The 19,576-nt window shown below is 40.2% G+C and overlaps 1 protein-coding gene across 12 annotated transcripts in view; it reads left to right on the top strand.

Moving 5' to 3' along the window:
* Positions 1 to 19,576, top strand: part of SORCS1 (sortilin related VPS10 domain containing receptor 1) — a 518,445-nt gene that overhangs the window by 427,751 nt on the left and 71,118 nt on the right. For all 12 annotated transcript variants that reach the window (XM_047826164.1, XM_047826162.1, XM_047826169.1 and 9 more), the window contains 2 exons: positions 2,082 to 2,195; positions 15,026 to 15,197. In XM_047826164.1, coding sequence (XP_047682120.1) covers positions 2,082 to 2,195; positions 15,026 to 15,197 — 286 coding nt within the window. The remainder of the gene's footprint in view (positions 1 to 2,081; positions 2,196 to 15,025; positions 15,198 to 19,576) is intronic.

Below are 19,576 nucleotides of genomic sequence, written 5' to 3'. Positions count from 1 at the left end.
TTCTCTCATGGTAGACCTCTGGAAACATCCTCTGAGTGAATAGTTCTGCGCAGGCCTGCCAAAATTGGCCACCAGCTCTCAGACCAATAACCCAAGGCTATTTCCCTCTTTTGGTAGACAAGGCAAGCCAAGAGCCAGTGCTAGATCTCTTGGGCTCAGCCAGAGGACAAGAGAACTTCAATTACATTGGAGCTCACAAGGAATTCTGCAGGGGCCTCCCCAGCTGTAACTTCCATTGTAGCCAGTGCAACATTATTACAATGATAAAAATATATTTTTCCTGCCCTACCTTTCAGGACTGACACCCTGAAATGCATTCATAAGGAAAACTTCCATGGAATTTTAAAGTCATTTATCCCATTCTTCTTTCCAACTGTTTCTCCTTTATCCCCTCTATTCAAAGAGGATTTGTAAAGGATGACATTTTATCTCAGTCATTTAGCTTTGGCCTTACCAAATAGTCATTCCTTTGTAAAGAGCAAATGTATTCTAGTAGAAAACCAAAGAGAAAAAATGAGATGAGATGTCTTGATTCCCTGATGTCTCCTGGAAGTGTTGGTTTGGGGGCAGTCTTTTCCACAAGGTTCCACAGTAAATGAGTCTTTTGTTATGTCATGTGTTGTTTTTCTTCTTCCATTTTAAGCTAATCTAGAGTAAAAGTAACACAGGGTAAGGAAGGCAATTAGGTTTTGCCCTTCCCTTATCTCTGCCTCCCCTACAGTGTTGGCCCAATTCTTATATTCATTTGTGACTGGAATCTACCTCTAACTGAAATGTATTCTGAGAAGTGGTCAATGAATCATAAACGAGGCCATTGCAAGGTTTTCTGGTCAAAAAAAAGGGGGTTTTGTTACTGCATGATTTCTAAAAATATTTTGGAAGGCTCACCATGACTTTGTTGAGTTTCTACCAGTAGCCAAAGCCTCAATGAGTCCACTTGACTATAGCGTAATAGAAGGTGGTTGTCACTAAATGTTCCCTCTCGGCTTGGCTCTCCCCTGGACGTTCCCCCAGATGACCTTGCCTGCCATCCCCAGCACTTGTAAAATAATTCCCTGAAATGAACACCGGGTATCCTGCAGGCAGCATTTCTGAAGTCTTCCTCTCCATGCTGTGTTGAACCAGCACCAAATCCAGCTGATATGTGCAGGATTCTAAGTGCCAGCTGCCTGGTGACAGGCCCCATGGCTAAGCCTGTTTCTCCCTTCCCGACCCTTGTGTGCCAACATCTCACCTCCATCACACAGATGGGCCGATTCATACTAATGCTTGCTGGTGACTGCCTGTGATTTGTCTGTGCATGTGGAGGTCAATTTGTTGTCAATCTCTGTGCCCAAGTTCATCCTCCAGAAGCCAAGAATATCAGGCCACACAGAGGGCTCTGGAACCAAGAAAGAGAGGAGGCTGGGAGAAAAATCTTTGACTCTTGCCAAGCAAGAGAGAGGCTTTCAAGCCGTCAGTCTCCACTGACAATGCTAACTGACTAGGACAAAATTTTCCTCAGAGAAATGCTCATGACATTCCTGAAGGACATTTCCTTTTCTGCTGTGACTTTGAAGCATATGGCTTGTGCACAGAGAGACCTGGCTCAGCTCTACTTGGTAGATCCAGATGTCTTGGAAAAGCACCCCAAAGACATCACCAGTAATGGGAATCGTACCACATGTGGCTGTGTTTGTGTCAGTGATGTTGACACTGAGGGTTGAGCTCCCACCACTGTGAGTTTTCTCTTTGTAGCTGTCTTGGGGCCCAGCCACCATCAGTGTTATGTATTCTCCTAATGAGAACATAATCTGCTCTCTCAGCTTAAAGCCGTTTAATTGGAACTATTGGTCATTGAGTCTTCATCTCTACACAAGCATCTCTGTTGCTTTCAAGTTATCTCTTCCGGCATTAGCCTGGGTAATTGACAGATATTCCACAGGGGAAAAATACTTCCATTTTTGGAAAGGTATTGATTTGGTGAACTCTTGTTTGTTGACCACTTGGCTAGAGTAGAAGTTGGCTGTGGACTACCATGAAACCATTCTCAGAAATTTTGCCACCTACTGACAGGTTTCTTTTGGCCCTTCCCCCCACAGTGACTACGGTTATGAGCGACACAGCAATGGTCAGTGTCTGCCAGCATTTTGGTTCAATCCGTCTTCTCTGTCAAAGGATTGCAGCTTAGGACAGAGTTATCTCAACAGTACCGGGTGAGTTTCTGAAGTGATGACCTTGAGAGGTCAATCTCTGCTGTTTTTCAGCCTGTGTGAAACGTACAGAATTATTCCTGCTTGAAGACCAGGGCTTTTGCTTTACAGCACGATTTATTTGTTTTTCATCCTTTTAGTAATGTGGCACAGATTTGTGTGAATAGTACAAATTTCGTCTGAGAATGAGACCCCACTTGCAAATAAAGAAACAAAATGGGTTCCTTGGATGGAGAAGATGATGATGATTATAATAAGTTTCTTCATTTTATGATACTTCATTTCAGAACTATTTCTGTGAAACTACCTTTTACTCTCATTGCATCTCTGTGAAGAAGGCCAAGTAAATATTTCATAGGTGCACTTCCTGTTTTATCGATGTGGAACATAGAGCGAACAAAGAAGCTCAGTGACTTATCACAAGTATAAAGCTGTTCGTGGAAGTGTGTTTCTTTTTCTTTCTGTGTCCAGTCTTGACACATTTAAGGCGTGCATCCTGATCTTTATAAATCTGGAATTACATTCTAAAAGTTTGTGTTTAATGTTCTGTGTTGTGGGGCTTATCCAATATCATCTAAGAAATACCATAAAAGAAAATATTTCATGACTTTTCCACAAGTGTAGTTGATGTGTATAGACTTTAAAAATAGTATACAGAACTTATTTGGATTCTACTCCAAACATTATGTATAAAAACATCTTTCAGCCATTTGGAGAAATTGAATATGGACTGGTGATAAGGTGATATATTCATCAGGGACAGAGAAAGAGAACAAATAGGAAATTACATACATATATATATGTATCTATATATATACACATGTATATACATGTACATATATGTACATGTGTGTGTGTGTGTGTGTGTGTGTGTGTGTGTGTGTGTGTGTAGGAATTGGATCGCAAGTCTAAGTCCCCAAGATCTGCAAGGTGACTTTGCAAGCTGGACACTGACAAGAGCTGATGGTTTGTTTGAGTCCAAGTCTGAAAGCATGAGAACAGGGAAGCCAATGGTGTAGCTGCTACTAAAGGCCAGAAGGCTCAAAACCCAGGAGAAGCCAGTGTTTCAGCCTGAATGTGAAGGCAGAAAAAAAAAAGCCAATTTCCAGTTTGAAGGCAGGCAGGAAGAATTCCCTCTTACTCAGGAAAAGGTCAACCTTTTTGTTCTATTCAGGCCTTTACCTGATTGGACAAGGCCTCCCCACAGTGGGAGAGCACCCTGCTTTATCTACTATTTAAAATGTTAATATCATCAAAAACAGCCCTCACGGAAACACCCACAACAATATTTGACCAAATATCTGAGCACCCCATGGCCCAGTCAAATTGAGGCATAAAATTAACTATCAAGGTGGTATTAGATTATTTCTAAATATAAATATTCTTATTACTTTTATTGTGTTAACTAAATATAGTTACTTATTTAGGTGTGACAATGGTATTTTGGTTTGACTTAGAAAAAAGAAACCTTATGCTTTAAGGATATATGATGTGTGACATTTTTTTTAACTTTATTTATCTTGAGAGAGATAGAGACAGAGACAGTGCAAGCAAGGGAAGGGCAGAGATACGAGAGAGAGAGAGAGAGAGAGAATCCCAAGCAGGTTCCACGCTGTCAGCACAGAGCCTGAAGCGGGTCTCAATCTCACAAACCATGAGATCGTGACCTGAGCCGAAATCAAGAGTCAGATGCTTAACCCACTGAGCCACCCAGGTATCCCGAAATTTGTTATACAATGTTAAAAAACAGATAGGTATTGAAATTTTTTGAAAGTGAGTTAATGGAGGGCATGGCTATTCATTATACCCTTCCATCTCACTTGTGCATGTTTGAATATCCTGATCTTAAAATGTGAAAAAGAGAGGGAGGGAGGGAGGGAGAGAGGGAGAGGGATGCCTCACCAGCAGGGCCAGATCCACGTGAAAGTTCCTCTTCTCCTCTCATGCCAGCTGCAGTACACAGGTGAGGACTTCCACATTTCCATTTGAGCACTTCCGTATTTGAGATTGTAACACCATGTTTTAATTAAGAACAAGAATTACCAAAACAGCGTACATTTTTCTTTTAAAGGAAGGAAACAACACGGACTTGTACCCTCAGATACTCTTATCTCTGATGTTAGGGATTCCTAGAACTTTGGAAAACAGGGATAAGCTGTGATTTATTCGAAGCATAGCCTAAAACCTGAGGAAAATACAAATGACATTTTTACAGCAGGGGGTCAGTGAGGCCGTCAGCGTGCACAGCGTGGAAAACTGCAGAGGGCTGCTGACATATCCACACTTACCAGTGAAGGAACGCCCAAGAAAAGAGTTTTATTACGTGCATGTACCAGCATGTTTAGACATTGTAAAGGGCATTGGAAACCCCTAAAGCTAATTTCAGAATTGATTTTTTTCTCACTAACTCAGTCAAGGAAGTTATATCATTTTCCCTTTGGTATTGATGAGGGGAGGTCCCAGTACACAGGGTCTAAATTGTTCCAGACACTATTCAAGTCACTGGAATAAGACTAAGTGTAGGCGATGACCCTCACTCTTCAGGTTATTGAGAATACACACACACACACACACACACACACACACACACACACACATACACACACACACAACACACACACACACACACACACATTTTAGGCTATCCCTAAATAGGTTGCACCCTCTCTTTGGTAAAGTTAGTATGTAAAATTCAAATAAACCCTGACCCCTATCAAAGAAAACCTCAGAGATGATTGAATCATAATAAAGAGTCTGTTCAATAGTATTTTTCATCTATATCCTATAAAATTAGAATTTCAATTAAAAATGTTACTCAGCGGTAAGTGTCCAGGTATATAAATGTTAGTCAATGCAGTTGTGTTTATTAATCACAGAATCACAGACATTACTGCCTACAACTCACCTGCTCTCTCAGAGCTTTGTTCACGTGAGTATTGCATGATAGCATCTGACCCAAAAAGATTTTTGTTAAGTTACCACATCTACCAGGGCGCCTGGGTGGCTCAGTCGGTTAAGCGTCCGACTTCAGCTCAGGTCACAATCTCGCAGTCCGTGAGTTTGAGCCCCTCTTCGGGCTCTGGGCTGACAGCTCAGAGCCTGGAGCCTGCTTCCGATTCTGTGTCTCCCTCTCTCTCTGCCCCTCCCCCGTTCATGCTCTGTCTCTGTCTCAAAAATAAATAAAGGTTAAAAAAAATTTTAAAAAAAGTTACCACATCTACAAGTTTCCTCTGTTCCATGCAGACTTTCTCCAGAAAAGCATCCACATCAGCGAGTAGGCTTGTGTAAAGAGGAGATGTGATAAATGCCAGCCATCAGCTGGTACCATAAGCATCTTGCTCTCAAAAGCAAGGTGCTCTCAGGTGGAGGAGTGACCACCCTCACAGGGCCCTGTGGGCTACAGTCAGGAGGAAGGGTATGAATAGTCACCCTGCTGATTGGCGTATTGGCTGTCTGTACATTCTGCATTAAGAACAAGAAGATCCTTAGCTGGAGCAGGTGCCTGAAATCATCTTCGTAGAAAGCCTCCTCCCATCAAATTCCCATTTGCTGTATCTGGAGCCAGCTCAGAAGTTGGCAAGTGGTAAAGAATAGATGAAATTGAAAAAGAATGAAATGTCCCTCCAGCCCCTCACCTTGGAACTGTCCTGGCTTTGTGTTGAGTCACTGGAATTTATAAACACAGATTCAGTATTTGATGTAAGCCACTACAGGGCCGCCATTAACAATTTAGCTTTTCACTTAAAAGTATTTAATTGCAAAAGAAATATATACGTATGTTTTTCTGTGTTTAAAAAAAACAATTCAGATTGTCACCCCTCTCCTGCCCCCTTTTCCCACACAACTGTGATCTGTTTGGTATTCATGCTTCTGAACACTTTGCATTTACCAGCAAATAATTATGCCAAGAAAGAATATACAAAGTTCATTTGAGAGGTTGTTCTTATATGTCATTTCCTATTAGATATATTATTATTCTGTTTTTCCTTTTCATTCAGAGGTAGATCTTAAACAACTTTCCAAGACAGAATATATAGGTCTCCCTTCCATATAATTTCTTTTAATTCCAGAGTATTAAAGTACCTGGTATTGTTTCACCATGCCTTTTCATGGACATTGGGGTTATTTTCTATTTTCTGCCACTATAGTCAATGTTGGAATTAACAAGCTCGTACCGTAATAATTGTTATAAAAATACCCAAAGATAATTAGATTCTCTTTTGGCAATTGGAAGTGTTTCTGCTGACTTGTAAAGCAAATCCCATTCAGCCAACTGCTTGCTTCTTAGACCTGCAGATCCAGGTCTAATATCGCCAAGTCCATGCCAAATATTGCCCCATATGGGTTAAGACACTAGCTTCCTGCTCACACACTACCAGGAGTCCCACATGTTAGAGATTCATTTGTATTAACTGTCCTCTTCTTTTAAAATAAAAATGCCAATGGCTTATCTAAGGGAAAGCTGAGAGGAAGGCCGAGTGGGATTTCCCAAGTTCACTAGGTGAGGAAGGTCATTTCAGGCCAAAAGAATAAGAGATGACCAGGCTGAAAGGGTCACGTGATGCCAATGCCTGGAAGTTGATGATAGACCAAGGAGCCACAGTGCATCCTAAGCCTCTTCCAAGTTGGTCTTAGCTGTCCATGGGCACCCATGCTCTGTCAGTCTGGATTCCATGTTGGCATCAGGCAGGCATGAAATACAGAGGAATCACAAGGGAAAGGGCAGCCTGTGGGTAAGAGAGACAACTCCATCAGTTGTACTGGCCAGGGGCCCTGCCCGCATCACAGCACCCCTTCCAGCAGAGCCCACGGTGCAGACACACAGTCAGAACTTGAACTGAAAGGGTCTACTGAATGACTGCCCCTTGTCAGTCAGGTTTGACAAGGAAATCTCCTAGCAGCACCTTCTGAGAGTTTGGTTTAAAGCATGCAGATAAACCTTCCTCTTCCTTTTATTTTGCTTCACCCTTACAAATGGTTATGGTTGCCTTCAGAGTCAGCTTATTACCCTGTATATATAGCAGTGTTCGCGGGTTTGCTTACTTCATCAGGATGGAAACAGTCTAGGATCAGTTATGATTATGCCTAACAGAATTACTATTTTTAGGAGATGCCGACATTTTTATCAGCTTCACTGTAGAAACATGAAAAATTTTTGTTTTAGCAATTAGCTACATCTGAGAAAAGATAATTGGAATAAGAGCGGAAATGGGTGCAAAATGTCCCTCAGGTGGCTGGCGCTACCTGTCCTTAGTTCTTGATCCAGTGGTGTCCGATTTCTAAGGTTCACATCATGGAACCTCATGTAAGCAAAGTTCCACCATGTTCTCCATGGTAAGCTCCCTGCCTCTTTTCATCCTTTGCCCTCACACCTTCCCCAAGCCATTCCGAAAGCCAGGAGGCTGGACCAAGGCCTCAGGCATTATGGATAGAGAGTGAAATGTAATGGGGATGTTCTAAAAGGGAGTTATTTTAGAATGAAACAAGTAAGGGTTTTAAATGACTTCTGCCATTTACTATTATCTTAGCAAGTGGCTTCCTTTCTTTGAGCCTTAGCCTCTTAACCTATAAGATTGTGCTATTTGCTTTTGGGGTTTGACTTAAATGCAGCACTATATAAAAAGCATGTAGCACAATGCCTAGCAGATAATGGTCACTTTACAAAATGCATATGCCTATCACCGATAGTCAGCATCTAAGGGCTCCTCTGGAGTGAAGGAAAAAAAGAGGGGAGACATCCTTTCATGGTGTATCTATAGCCTCAGGCATTTATTTGATACTTAATAGTATCAACTACTGTGACCTAGGACATGTTTAATCTAAGCCCCTGTTTTTTCATCTGTAAAACAAATAATCACCTGTATACACTCATAAAGTTACAGGATTACTAGGCATCAAAACACATGTCTTTCTCTCTACCACTCAAGGCAGATAACACCTTTACCTGATTAGTGAACAAGTTCCTTTTATTCAAATAGAATGAAATCAGTTTTCATTTGTATATTTTCCTGCATTTTACTACTGAAATTACCGTAAATTTGTTTCTTTTTGTTTCTCCATCTGTGTCTATAAATATCTCAGTTTACACATACACAAACACAGTCTCTAGTTGTACTTCTATATGGTTAAATCTTGTTTATACGATTTTGGATCCAGGGAACATGCTGCAAATTCAAATTGCTAAATTAACTAGGACATCGCTTGTTTCATGCCAACCGTAAAAGATTCTGTAAATATAAAATAAAGTGGGCATTGGATTGGTTTATTATAAGAAACCAAGATAATCTTCTCACGGGACAGATTTCTTCTTGCTATTAAGCTAGAGATATTTCTAGATGTGTTAAAAAAAAAGTATGTGTATAGAAATTTCTGTCTGTGGAGCTTCTTTTGAGAAGCCATTAATCCCTTCTGAAAGAATGTACAATAATAGTTCTTACTGTCCCTCAGGGTTGGTTTGTTAATATATGCAATGAGGATATTTACTCAAGGGGCCTAAATAGATTTTTAGCATTAATTTTTAACATTAATTCAGTATCTATGTAAGAACATTTAATGTGTCTGGCAAATACACAAACACATACACACACACACACACACACACATAAATTCTAGCAAAATAGCAATCTCCATACTATCAACACACATTTGGAATGTTTTAAAAATTCTTTCTAGAAACATATTCCTTTCTACATAAGCCACAAGAACACTTAGACCCTGGCTAACCTGCCATTGCCCTGGAGTTACTATTTCCAGGGGCTTTGAGGTCTGTGGTCTTTTCCCAAGTGACCCCACTCCTGGGCTTGGAGGGGATTTTGATATTCAGTGTGATCTCCTCAGCAAGATTTGTCAGTGTGCACCATGGAGAATAAGCAGTCCTAAAAGTGGTGCATGTGTTTAAAGTCCACAGAAAGGAGATCACTCGCATAGTTTACAGACTGAACACTACAGGGGGCTGTGTAGCTGTTGTCTAGCAGAGCTGTGCAGTCTCACAGCAGATACTCAATAATTATTTGTTGCCATGAAGTTGACTCTTTAGAGTACGTACCTTTGCTAGGATATAGTTTTCCACGTTTTTATGGGATGACATTGGGGTTGAGAAATGAAGAGGGTGAATGTCGCTGTGTAGAGACCTAGGTCCTCATATAGCTATTCTTGCCCATGTCAGTGGTATTGGCATTAATGATTCTTATCCAGGTTGTCTTGCACAGTGGCAGGAGACAGTAAACTTAGTCTAGAGACCCAGAGCTGTTAACCGCTTCCCATGTGACCTTGGAGAACTCGGAACTGTATCGCTTTTACTTATGATATTTGAGATCCCTTCAGACTCTGACATGTCCATGACCAATTTGAAATGATTCAGTATTAGGATTCCTAGAACTCCAGGTGCTCAAAAAAAGGGGAAATTTCTTTATATAAATTAGCTGTACAACTCACTGGCTCAGATCATGGATTCTACGAGTCATTCTCATGATTCTTGATTTTTAGTCATTTAACCGGGCCATATGTAACATTTCATCACGTTGACATTCAAAATAAAGTCACATTCCATTTACTAGTCAAAATAAATTACTGCTTAGTGCAAGGAAAGTTGTTTTTTTGTTTTTGTTTTTGTTTTTTTTTCCATCAGCTAGCCTACTCCTCCTGGTTTCCTAATCCCAAGCTTGCTTACCCAGTTTAAAGGAAAGGTCCTGAGAACTGTTCCTTTGAGGGGGAGAAACTTGGAGAAACCTGCTCAGTCAGCCACAGAACCCCATTCTTCCTGAATGTTGATGTTATGGCTACTACATAGGTTTTGTGTTGAAACATGGGAACATGGGTCTAGGAAGGTTTTAAGTCTTAGTCATGCACTGTACTCACAGCTAGCTGCCTTCTCCCTAAGACTCACACTGCCCTTTGTTTTGCTGAGTGTTGTAACAAGGCAGTTTTCCCTTGAAAGCAAAGGCACATAGTATGATCCAAGAAAATAAATCATTTAAAGTCTCATTGTGAGCACAAACGAGGGATACCATAGCTCAGTGACCATAAGCCTTGCCTAGACTATAAGAAGACCTACAGTTACAACTCTGCCTTGGTCATGATGTGTGATGACTACCCTTTAAAAGGCAAGAGACAACACCACAGAGAGACATGATTTCTAAGCTGATTTTTACAGAATGAGTGAAAGCTTGACAGGAGGAAAGAGCAGCCCAGGAAGAATGAAGAGCACAGGGAGAAAGAAGACATGTAGCCTTCAGCGTGGCCTGGGCTCAAGAAGCACATTGGAAAAGGGCTGAAGCTACAAAAGTCCCCTGAGGATAGATTGGGGACTGCACTTAAAACTTCAGTGGGATCCTTTATGAACAAGCCTACAGGAAGTTTTGAATGAGTCTAAGAAAGAAATTGACATAGTCCGATTGGATTTTAAGATCATGAGAGTGCAATTTCTGTTTTCTGGAAACTTGCTGTGTAATAGCAAGTTCGTGTTTAATACTTTAAATGCTAACTTTTTAACTAACTACTGATATTTTAATATTTATTAAGTCCTAACAAGGCATCAGAGTCTAAACTAAGCCCTCTTGAATGCAGTATCTTATTTAATCTTCTCAAGAACGTCAATGAAAAGAAAGATGCTGTAATTATCCCTCCCTAATTGACAGGCAGAGAGTCCAAGCGTTAGAGAAAGGTTGGGTAACTGACCAGGTTCATACAGTAAGTGCCCAGATTTAAACTCAGGCGCTTTGGTTCCGCAACACTAGTTTTAACCCCAGGGAAGTGGTCTTTAGTTCTGGATGCACACAAGAATCACCAGGGGAACTTAAAACAAAAACAAAACCACCCTAATGCCCAGAATTCTCAGTTAAATCACAATTTAATCAAGTCTCAATGAAATCAAGACCCCTGGGAACAGGGTCTTGGCATCTATTTTAAAAGTGCCGGCAAGTGATTCTAAAGGACAGACAGAGTTGCAGTCTACTGAGCAAGACTACAGTGTCACCTTAACATACAGGGAATAGTCATAAACATCCATATTCTACCACCACCCTAAAATCGCAAGAAAAAAAAACAAAATACGAAATAGTAAAATCACAGAAAATGAGGACTTTCATGGCTTTTTTTCCAGTTTTACTCTCAGAGAAAAGCTATGGCCTTCATCTGTTTTAAGACTGGCAGGCAGCAACGAAGAAAAATCAAAGGAGGTAAGGGTAAAAAGGAAAAGGTGACAAAGGGGTTTCAAGGTGGGAAGGAAGAGAATGGTTGAAGTTGGGGCTGTTGAAGTAATAAGACACTATCTACTGATGAGCGGTCGGTAATATCAAAGGCACATTTGCAGAATGTTTCCTTTTCAGTAATTGTACAAAGACTCCCTTGCCATTACAAAGCACTTTTCTTCTTGGCGGATTGAAGAATGCTTTACCAACTAAATGCATCCCAGTAATATTCAGAGCTTAGGTCCAACATAATCATAAGTTGCCTTGTTATTATGGAGGTAGCAGCCCCATTTAATAACATATTAAATGCATTATTCATTTATGTAACTCAGACCCAGGGACAGCTGCTGGGATGAAAATAGAACCATTCTCTAATGCAAAAAGCAGGTGTGTGCTTACTTGAGTAAATGAACTCTATATTTCTGCACAATTTTCTTCTAAATTTCAGGGACAGGTCTGGTAGGGCTAATGTGATGCCATTTTCATCCAGGAAATAAAATGGTTTCAGAATGGTTTTTAATGAGCATTTAAAAAAAAATTACCAACAGTCTTCTCGGTGGCAGAATCCCAGGGGGGATGGATTCGTGCTTTGGATTTAAGCAGAACTGTTGCTGCTGGATTCAGGAAAGCCTGGGGCAATGATTGGTCAGAACTGCGGCAAACAAAGGAATGTACTCTAGCTGATGATGCCAGTGGTGATGGTGAGCCCATGTCTTTATAGCTGCTCGCCAAGACAGAGTCACAGGTGTGCTTGGATGCTAAGTGATTAAAAATCATAACCTGCCTTCAGTGAAACATGCAGGGAGTTTCTGATGCACAAACTCACTGGGATGGCATAATTACCGTGTGACATCACTGGTCATTTTCTTGCTACCTTTGCTGGTACCAGAATGTCACCATTCTGCAATGCTGGTGCATTTTTTTCTCTCTCTCTCTTTCTCCCATCTACCATTATTTTCTCTTTTAATCAGTATGCACTGAAGCACAGTGGATTTTCTTAAATATCAAATGGAGTGATGTTAAAAATGCTCACCCAAGATAATGACCAATCAGAATGGGTAAGGATCCTAGTGCAGGAGCAGAGATTTGGAGGCTGCCTGAGGGGCTAGGTGTTAACCCCTTAGTTTCTGGATTGTAAGGAGAAGCAGGGACTCCAAAGATAGGAATTGGTCACAGCTGGGCTGGTGAGTGAGGTGCTTGAAGGGTTTGGGGCAGTGGTAGTAACCAACTGCTATGCAGATACTTTAGCATTTGAAATGGTACAGTCTGGGGCTCCTGGGTGGCTCAGTCGGTTAAATGTCCGACTTTTGGTTTCACCTCAGGTCTTGGTCTCACATTTCTCATGAGTTCGAGCCTCACATCGGGCTCTGTGCTGGAAGTGCAGAGCCTGCTTGGGATTCTCTGTCTCCCTCTTTCTCTGCCCCTTCCCCACTCATGCTGTTTCTCTCAAAAATAAGCAAATGAACATTTAATTTAAAACATACACACACACACACACACACACACACACACACACACACACAGTACAGTCATCCCAGTGTGAATCTACTATCAGCTTTGTAAGTGCCCCAAGACAAGGATGCCCTCAAGGAACTTAAACTTCAAGTCACACAGGAAGACAGTCAGAGAAGGCATAAATGGGTTCCTATCAGGCAAATCATAAGGATTCCTTTAAGAGTTCAGAGGAGGGACAATCTCCTTCTATTTAAAGAGTCGGTACAGTCGTGGTAAAGAGAGGAAGTGTTCTAGAGACACATTTTCTGGGGTCTTGACTATGTGATCATGAGAAAACTGGTTAACTTCCATGAATCTTAGCTTCTTCATCTATATATTGAGAATAATACTTTCCTTAAGCAGAACATTTCAGGGTATTTTTAAGATAAATGGCAAAAGTCATGTAAAGAACTTAGCACAATGACAAGTATAATTAGCACTCTCTCTATATGAACTTTTTATTATTTCACTTCTTATTTTACTATCCTTGTCAGGAAAAGACAGATGAAAGGATTTGTTGCTTAAAGTGTAAGTTTTAGGCAGCCGAGAGAGCATGCACGAAGACAGAGAAGCAGAATGAGCAAAAGAAAATAAGTACTCTCAGAAGGATTGAAAATAGAGGTTTGGCTAGGGCAGAAGGAGCTTTTTGGTGAGAAAGAATTCAGAGACGTAGTGAAGTGAGCTTGCGGAGGGCTTCATGCACAAGATGACAGGATTTATGGCTTATCCTAAGGACATTTGGAAGCTGTGAAGATTATGAACAGGTCACAGAAATAATAATATTAAGTAAAAATAACTGGTAACCTTTCATAAGCACTTGCTAATCATCAGGGCGGTTTTAAATACTCTGTGTACATCAATCCATTTAATTTGTACAACTACCTTGTGAGGTGAATTACATACTAATAACTGACCTTAGAGTGATCTGTGGTGTCCAGAGTACTTTCCCAGACAGTGTTTGACTTTCTCAACCATGATCTTAAGCAGTCAGTCCTGAGACTCAAAGCACAGGAAAGGACATGGGCTAGATTTGAAGGAGTAGGAAAACTATGGCCTGCGAGTCATAGCTGGCATACCGCCAGCATCGGGAAATAAGGTTTTACTGAAAGCCAGCTGTCTCCATTCTTTTATGCATTACCTGTGTCTGCTTTCATGCTGCAATCAAAGAGTTGAGTACTTGTGACAAACAGCAGATAGCTGGCAAAGCAAGAATATTTCCTATCTAGCTCTTTGTGTTAAAAGTGTCTCCACTTCTGGTCTAGAAGAGTGGAAAGACCTTAGACTTTGTGTCCACTCTGAGCTCCACCACTCATTCTAGTTAAGTGAGCTCGGGAAGTCTATTATATTAATTCATAAAGTGGTTACTATGGCCCCCACCCAAAAAGATGATGAACAGATAACACTGAAGCTCAAAGTCTTAAAGGTGAATTGTCCTAAAAGCACAGATTCTAATTAATTATGAATCTGATAAACTGCATAGGACCAATTTGTGGAATAATCCTTTTTTTTTCTCTATTAAAGTTAAAATAAGAAGAAAGAAGTGAAAGAAGAGGGAAGGTTTACTCAGTCTGCATACTGGTCTCCTTATTATGAGTTTTCAATAATTAGCCAGTATATCTCTTCATAAAATATCGAGTAGAAACGATCACATTTAGCCAACTTTCTGTACTACACCATTACCATAGCATCCTCTATGGGGTTTAATGTTAAGTCACATAATCCATAACAATCTATTCTTTGCCTGAATTGCAAATTCCCTTGCAATATGCATTACTCATTCTAACCCTCAATCATATAGCCTTTAAAGTATCTCCTAGACTACTTACAGATGTATCTTCAAGATTATAAACATGGTGAGGGCAAGAAGCAAGGCTTCTATTGCTGTGCATTTCCCGTAGCTCTGAAGTGAAATGATTCATTGACAGAATAAAAGAATGATATTAAAGTGCTAATAATATGTACAGTATGTTCCTCTGATGATTTGTCTTTCTGGTGGGTGCTTTATAAGAATTAGCTCTAATCCTCAGAGAACCATGCTGTGTAGTTATTGATAGCCCTCAGGGCTACACAGTGGTAGGTCTGGCTTTAAAAAATTGGGAGTGATTTGAATGGTAATGAGCCGGATTACAACGTGAGCTTCTCTCGTTTTAGGTATAGGAAAGTGGTTTCCAATAACTGCACCGATGGAGTAAGAGAACAGTACACTGCCAAACCGCAGAAATGTCCCGGGAAGGCCCCGCGGGGGCTGCGGATCGTCACTGCTGATGGGAAGTTGACGGCAGAACAGGGGCACAACGTTACTCTCATGGTGCAGCTGGAAGAGGTAGGACCAAAGCCGGAATCCCTTTTGTCTTCTAGGGCCAGTGATTTTTTCCTAGGAAATCAGGTTTGGTGTGGTTTTGTTTTGGTTTATTTATTTTTTTTTTACACGTTATTGAAATTTTTATGTTTTTCTACCTTTAGGTCTTTGGTTTGTGGTTGTTGCTGCTGCGACTTCGCCTTCTCTGACACATTTCCTCAATTATTTTCATTTCAGTGCAAATTGTTCTTCATGCTGACCTAATCTATCACTTCTTGGGAATTCTTTTTGGAGTTAATTGTGCCTTACTGGCACTTCCGGCAAAAAGGTTCCTCAGAATACATTAATGGTATTCCTAAAATAATTAAGCACACACACATGTTCAGCCTAAAAGGTATTACTGCTGTCTTCCTCTCTCAACCTGAAGTCTTGGCTTTTCTTTTCTGAAGGCAGCCTGCTGGCCATACATGGAACACAAAGGCTAATCTAAATATAATTGAGTATACTGTCTTTGGCAATTGAGAGTTTGTATTTTTGTAGCACCTCTGCAATATCACTATGAGGATCAATTACTATTTGACAAATTATGGTTACCTGAGATTTCTGAAAATGTAGACTGGATAAAATGAAACTTATACTGTGTTTTTTAAAATACACACAGGCATTTTTATCATCTTGCAAATGAGGAAGATGTTCTCTAAAGGAGAAATAATTTCATTAAATGATCTCAATTATGAAGCCAGGTAGTGCTGTATCCAGCCGTGTTTTCTGAGTGCTAAAATATGGGAAGCACTGTGCTAGGCCTTGTGAACACAAAAGGATTTAAAAAGTTAATAATGAGGGGCGCCTGGGTGGCTCAGTCGGTTAAGCGTCCAGCTCTTCATCTTGGCTCAGATCATGATCTCAGGGTTCGTGAAATTGAGCCCTGCATTGGGCTGTCTGCTGACAGTGCAGAGCCTGCTTGGGATTCTCTCTCTCTCTCTCTCTCTCTCTCTCTCTCTCTCTCTCTCCCTTTCTCTCTCTACTCCAACCCCTGCACGTCCATGTGCACTCTCTCTGTCTTGAAATAAATAAACTTTTTTAAAAAGTTAATAACGACACCAGGATTAAGATCATCATCATTGACTTCCATCAACTTCTGATAGCTCAGTGGCTTTCGATCTGTAATATGAAGAAAAATTACCTGGTGAACATGTCAAAACAGTTTTCCCAGGCCATTTCTCCAAAGGTTCTGACTGAGTAAGTTGGGGGGGCAGGGGCTAAGAATATACATTTACAACAGGATCATAGGTTATGCATTGTGCTTTGAGATAAACAGGGGCACCTAGGTGGCTTAGTTGGTTAAGTATCTGACTCTTGGTTTCAGCTCAGGTCATGATCTCACTGTTCTTGAGTTCAAGCCCACATCAAGCTTGGGATTCTCTCTCTCGTACTCTCTCTCTGCCCCTCCCCTGCTCATGCACACACACACACACACACACACTCTCTCTCAAAGTAAATAAGTAAACTTTAAAAAAAAAATAAACAACAAAACAAGGGCAAAGTCAAGGGGGATAGTGTAGCCTGACAGGCTCTGCAGTGTGACTTGAAGGGGAAAAGATGAAGCAATTAGGATTGCTTTGTCAGGATTGATCAAAATCATTGGTATTTTAATTCCTATAGGAAAAACAACTGTGAATTAATGAGTTTGAAACTCCAGCTCAGGGTGGTGCTGAGGCTTCTGGTCCAAGGACCACTTAGAGAACCGTTCTTGTAACCTAATACTCCTTTCTGGTATCTTCTTAATAAGTGCCTTTCAACCATACCTAATCACCTAGATACTAAGGTTTTCCCAAATTTTTCAGTTGGCTCTAGAAAGATGCAGACCAATTTAGGCCAATTGGAGTTGCTTGCATTTCACAGAACTGGGACCAGTGCTTGAGGCTATGACATATTAGCTCACAGCAAATAAATTTATATGTATATATATATATATAGAGAGAGAGAGAGAGAGAGAGAGCCAGAATAAGATTCTGAGAGAGAGAGAGATGAGGGGGAAGAAGACTGTGACAGAACTGTCAAGAGGATTTAGGAAAACAAAATTCTTTTGTTCATAGATAGGACATTCATTGCCATGAGTCCAACAGTTCATGCTGAATTTCTCTCAAGAACTTTGCCAGTTCATACTTCACATGTAGAGGAGGTCAGATTTCAGATTCCCAGTTAGAAGGTCGAGCAGAAAGTGTTGGCTAAAGAGTTGGCTCACAAGGCTGGGAAGATAAAAGTTGACTTCAGGTCAAATCCCAGAGAGAAGAGAAACATAGAAAAGTAGCACAATTCTGTGCATTTTTGTCCCTCTCTGAGTTGTTTGGCAGCATCTACGTGATACAGAAAAAATAGAACGCAGTCACAAAAAGGATGAGAAGTCAAGCATAGTTTTTAGAAGGATTATATTTTGAGGAAATAAAAATTAGAGTTCAGGGACTATCAGGGAAGGAAGCTCTGGTGAGCAATACAACACTGGGTTCTTGAGACTTCTAGAAAACTCTGTCATATTTGTTTTTCATATAAAATATTGAACATTTAATTTAAAATATTACATATATATCCAGAAAGAGGACCATGAGGAGGAAAAAAAGCATCAGAAAAAAGAACAGTTGTCTGTGATATATTTAATATGTTCATGAATATGGGTTAAGATAGAAAATGTAACCCACCAGCAGCAATCAGTAGGAGGCAGTCAACAAATGGAAGTTGCAGAAATAAAGATGTAATAACTGATACTAAGAAGTTAGATGGATTTACAGCCAACTGAACCCATATAGATAGAGGATCAGTTAACTGGAAGAAAGGACAATTGGAACTTTAGCATTTGGCATAAGAGAAGAAGGATAGAAAATAGAGAAAATAGGAAGGGAAGGGGCACCTGGGTGACTCAGTTGGTTAAGCCTCCAACTCCTGGTTTTGGCTCAGCTTCTGATCTCATGGTTGGTGAGTTAAAGCCCCTCATTGGGCTTGCTGTTGGGCTTGCCCACAGTGCAGAGCATGCTTGGGATACTCTCTCTCCCTCTCACATCCCCCTCCTCTGCTCACACACGTACTCACTCTTTGTCTCTCTCTCTCTCTCAAAACAAGTAAACTTAGGGGCGCCTGGGTGGCTCAGTCAGTTGGGCATCTGAGTTTGGCTCAGGTCGTGATCTTGTGGCTTGTGAGTTTGAGCCCGGAGACAGGCTCTGTGCTAACGCTCAGAGCCTGGAGCCTGCTTGAGATTCTGTGTCTTCCCCTCTCTCTGTCCCTCCCATGTTCATGCTCTGTCTCCCTCTGTCTCTCAATAATGAATAAACTTTAAAAAAAATTCAAAATAAGTAAACTTAAAAAAAAAGAATAATAAGGGAAAACGATGAAAGACTACCATAAATGTAAGTGGAGACCCAGAGGAGAGAAGAAAGATATAGAGTCAGAATCATTTTTGAAGAGATAATGTCTAATAATATTCTGAAACTGACAAAAGGTGTGAGCATATCAAAATAGATGGGAGAGAATCCACAAACCCCAAGCAGGAGATATACAAAGAAAACAAAAATCATGTAGGTATCATATTCAAACTACTGAAATCTAAAAACACAGAGAAAAATTTTTAAAGCAGCTCAGGAGAAAATGGAATGACATTTTTGAAGTTCTGGAGGAAAAACAAATGTGAAGGTAAAATAAAGACATTTCTCAGACAGAAACCGAGATGAGTTGTATAAGCTGATTTCTATAAAAAGAAATACTAAAGGTAATTCTTCAGGCATAAAGAAAATGATGCCAGATAAAAGTACAATAATGGAAAGAGTGAAGAGAAAGAAAGAAGGCATATTCGGGGGTAAATTGCAATTAACAATAACTTTGCAGGCCAATAATGATCAGCTATGGGTTTAAAATATATATAGAATTTAAATACATGACAACAATAATTCAGTGTGTATTAAATGGCATTAAAGTGTTTTCAGTTCCATGAAATTTCTGTAAAGAAGTAAAAGTACTAATTTATATTAGACACCAGCAAGTCCAGAATATGTGCTTTAATATCTAGAGAAACAGCTAAAAGAATAGTCAGAGACATTAAACTATCAAGTTATTGACAGAGGAACTGGAATAATATTAAATGCACCTCATTAATCCAAAAGAAAAGAAAGAGAGGAGAGGAAACATTCTTACAGTCAAGACAAATAGAACAGAGACAGAAATAGGTATAAACCCAAATATTATCATTAATTACATAAAATAAATAGTGATTTTTGTGGCTTAAGAAGTCTGTGTCTAACCCAAGGTTGTGAAATCATGCCACAGTTTTTCTTTAGTTTCCACATTTAAGTCTATACCATCTTGAATAAAACCAAGGTAGATACAGGTTTTTCTCTTTGCATATCCATTGATCCAGC

This window comes from Prionailurus viverrinus, chromosome D2 (assembly GCF_022837055.1).
Source record: "Prionailurus viverrinus isolate Anna chromosome D2, UM_Priviv_1.0, whole genome shotgun sequence".
In the NCBI taxonomy this organism is placed as follows: Eukaryota; Metazoa; Chordata; class Mammalia; order Carnivora; family Felidae; genus Prionailurus; species Prionailurus viverrinus.
This window is presented reverse-complemented; position numbering and strand designations above follow the sequence as displayed.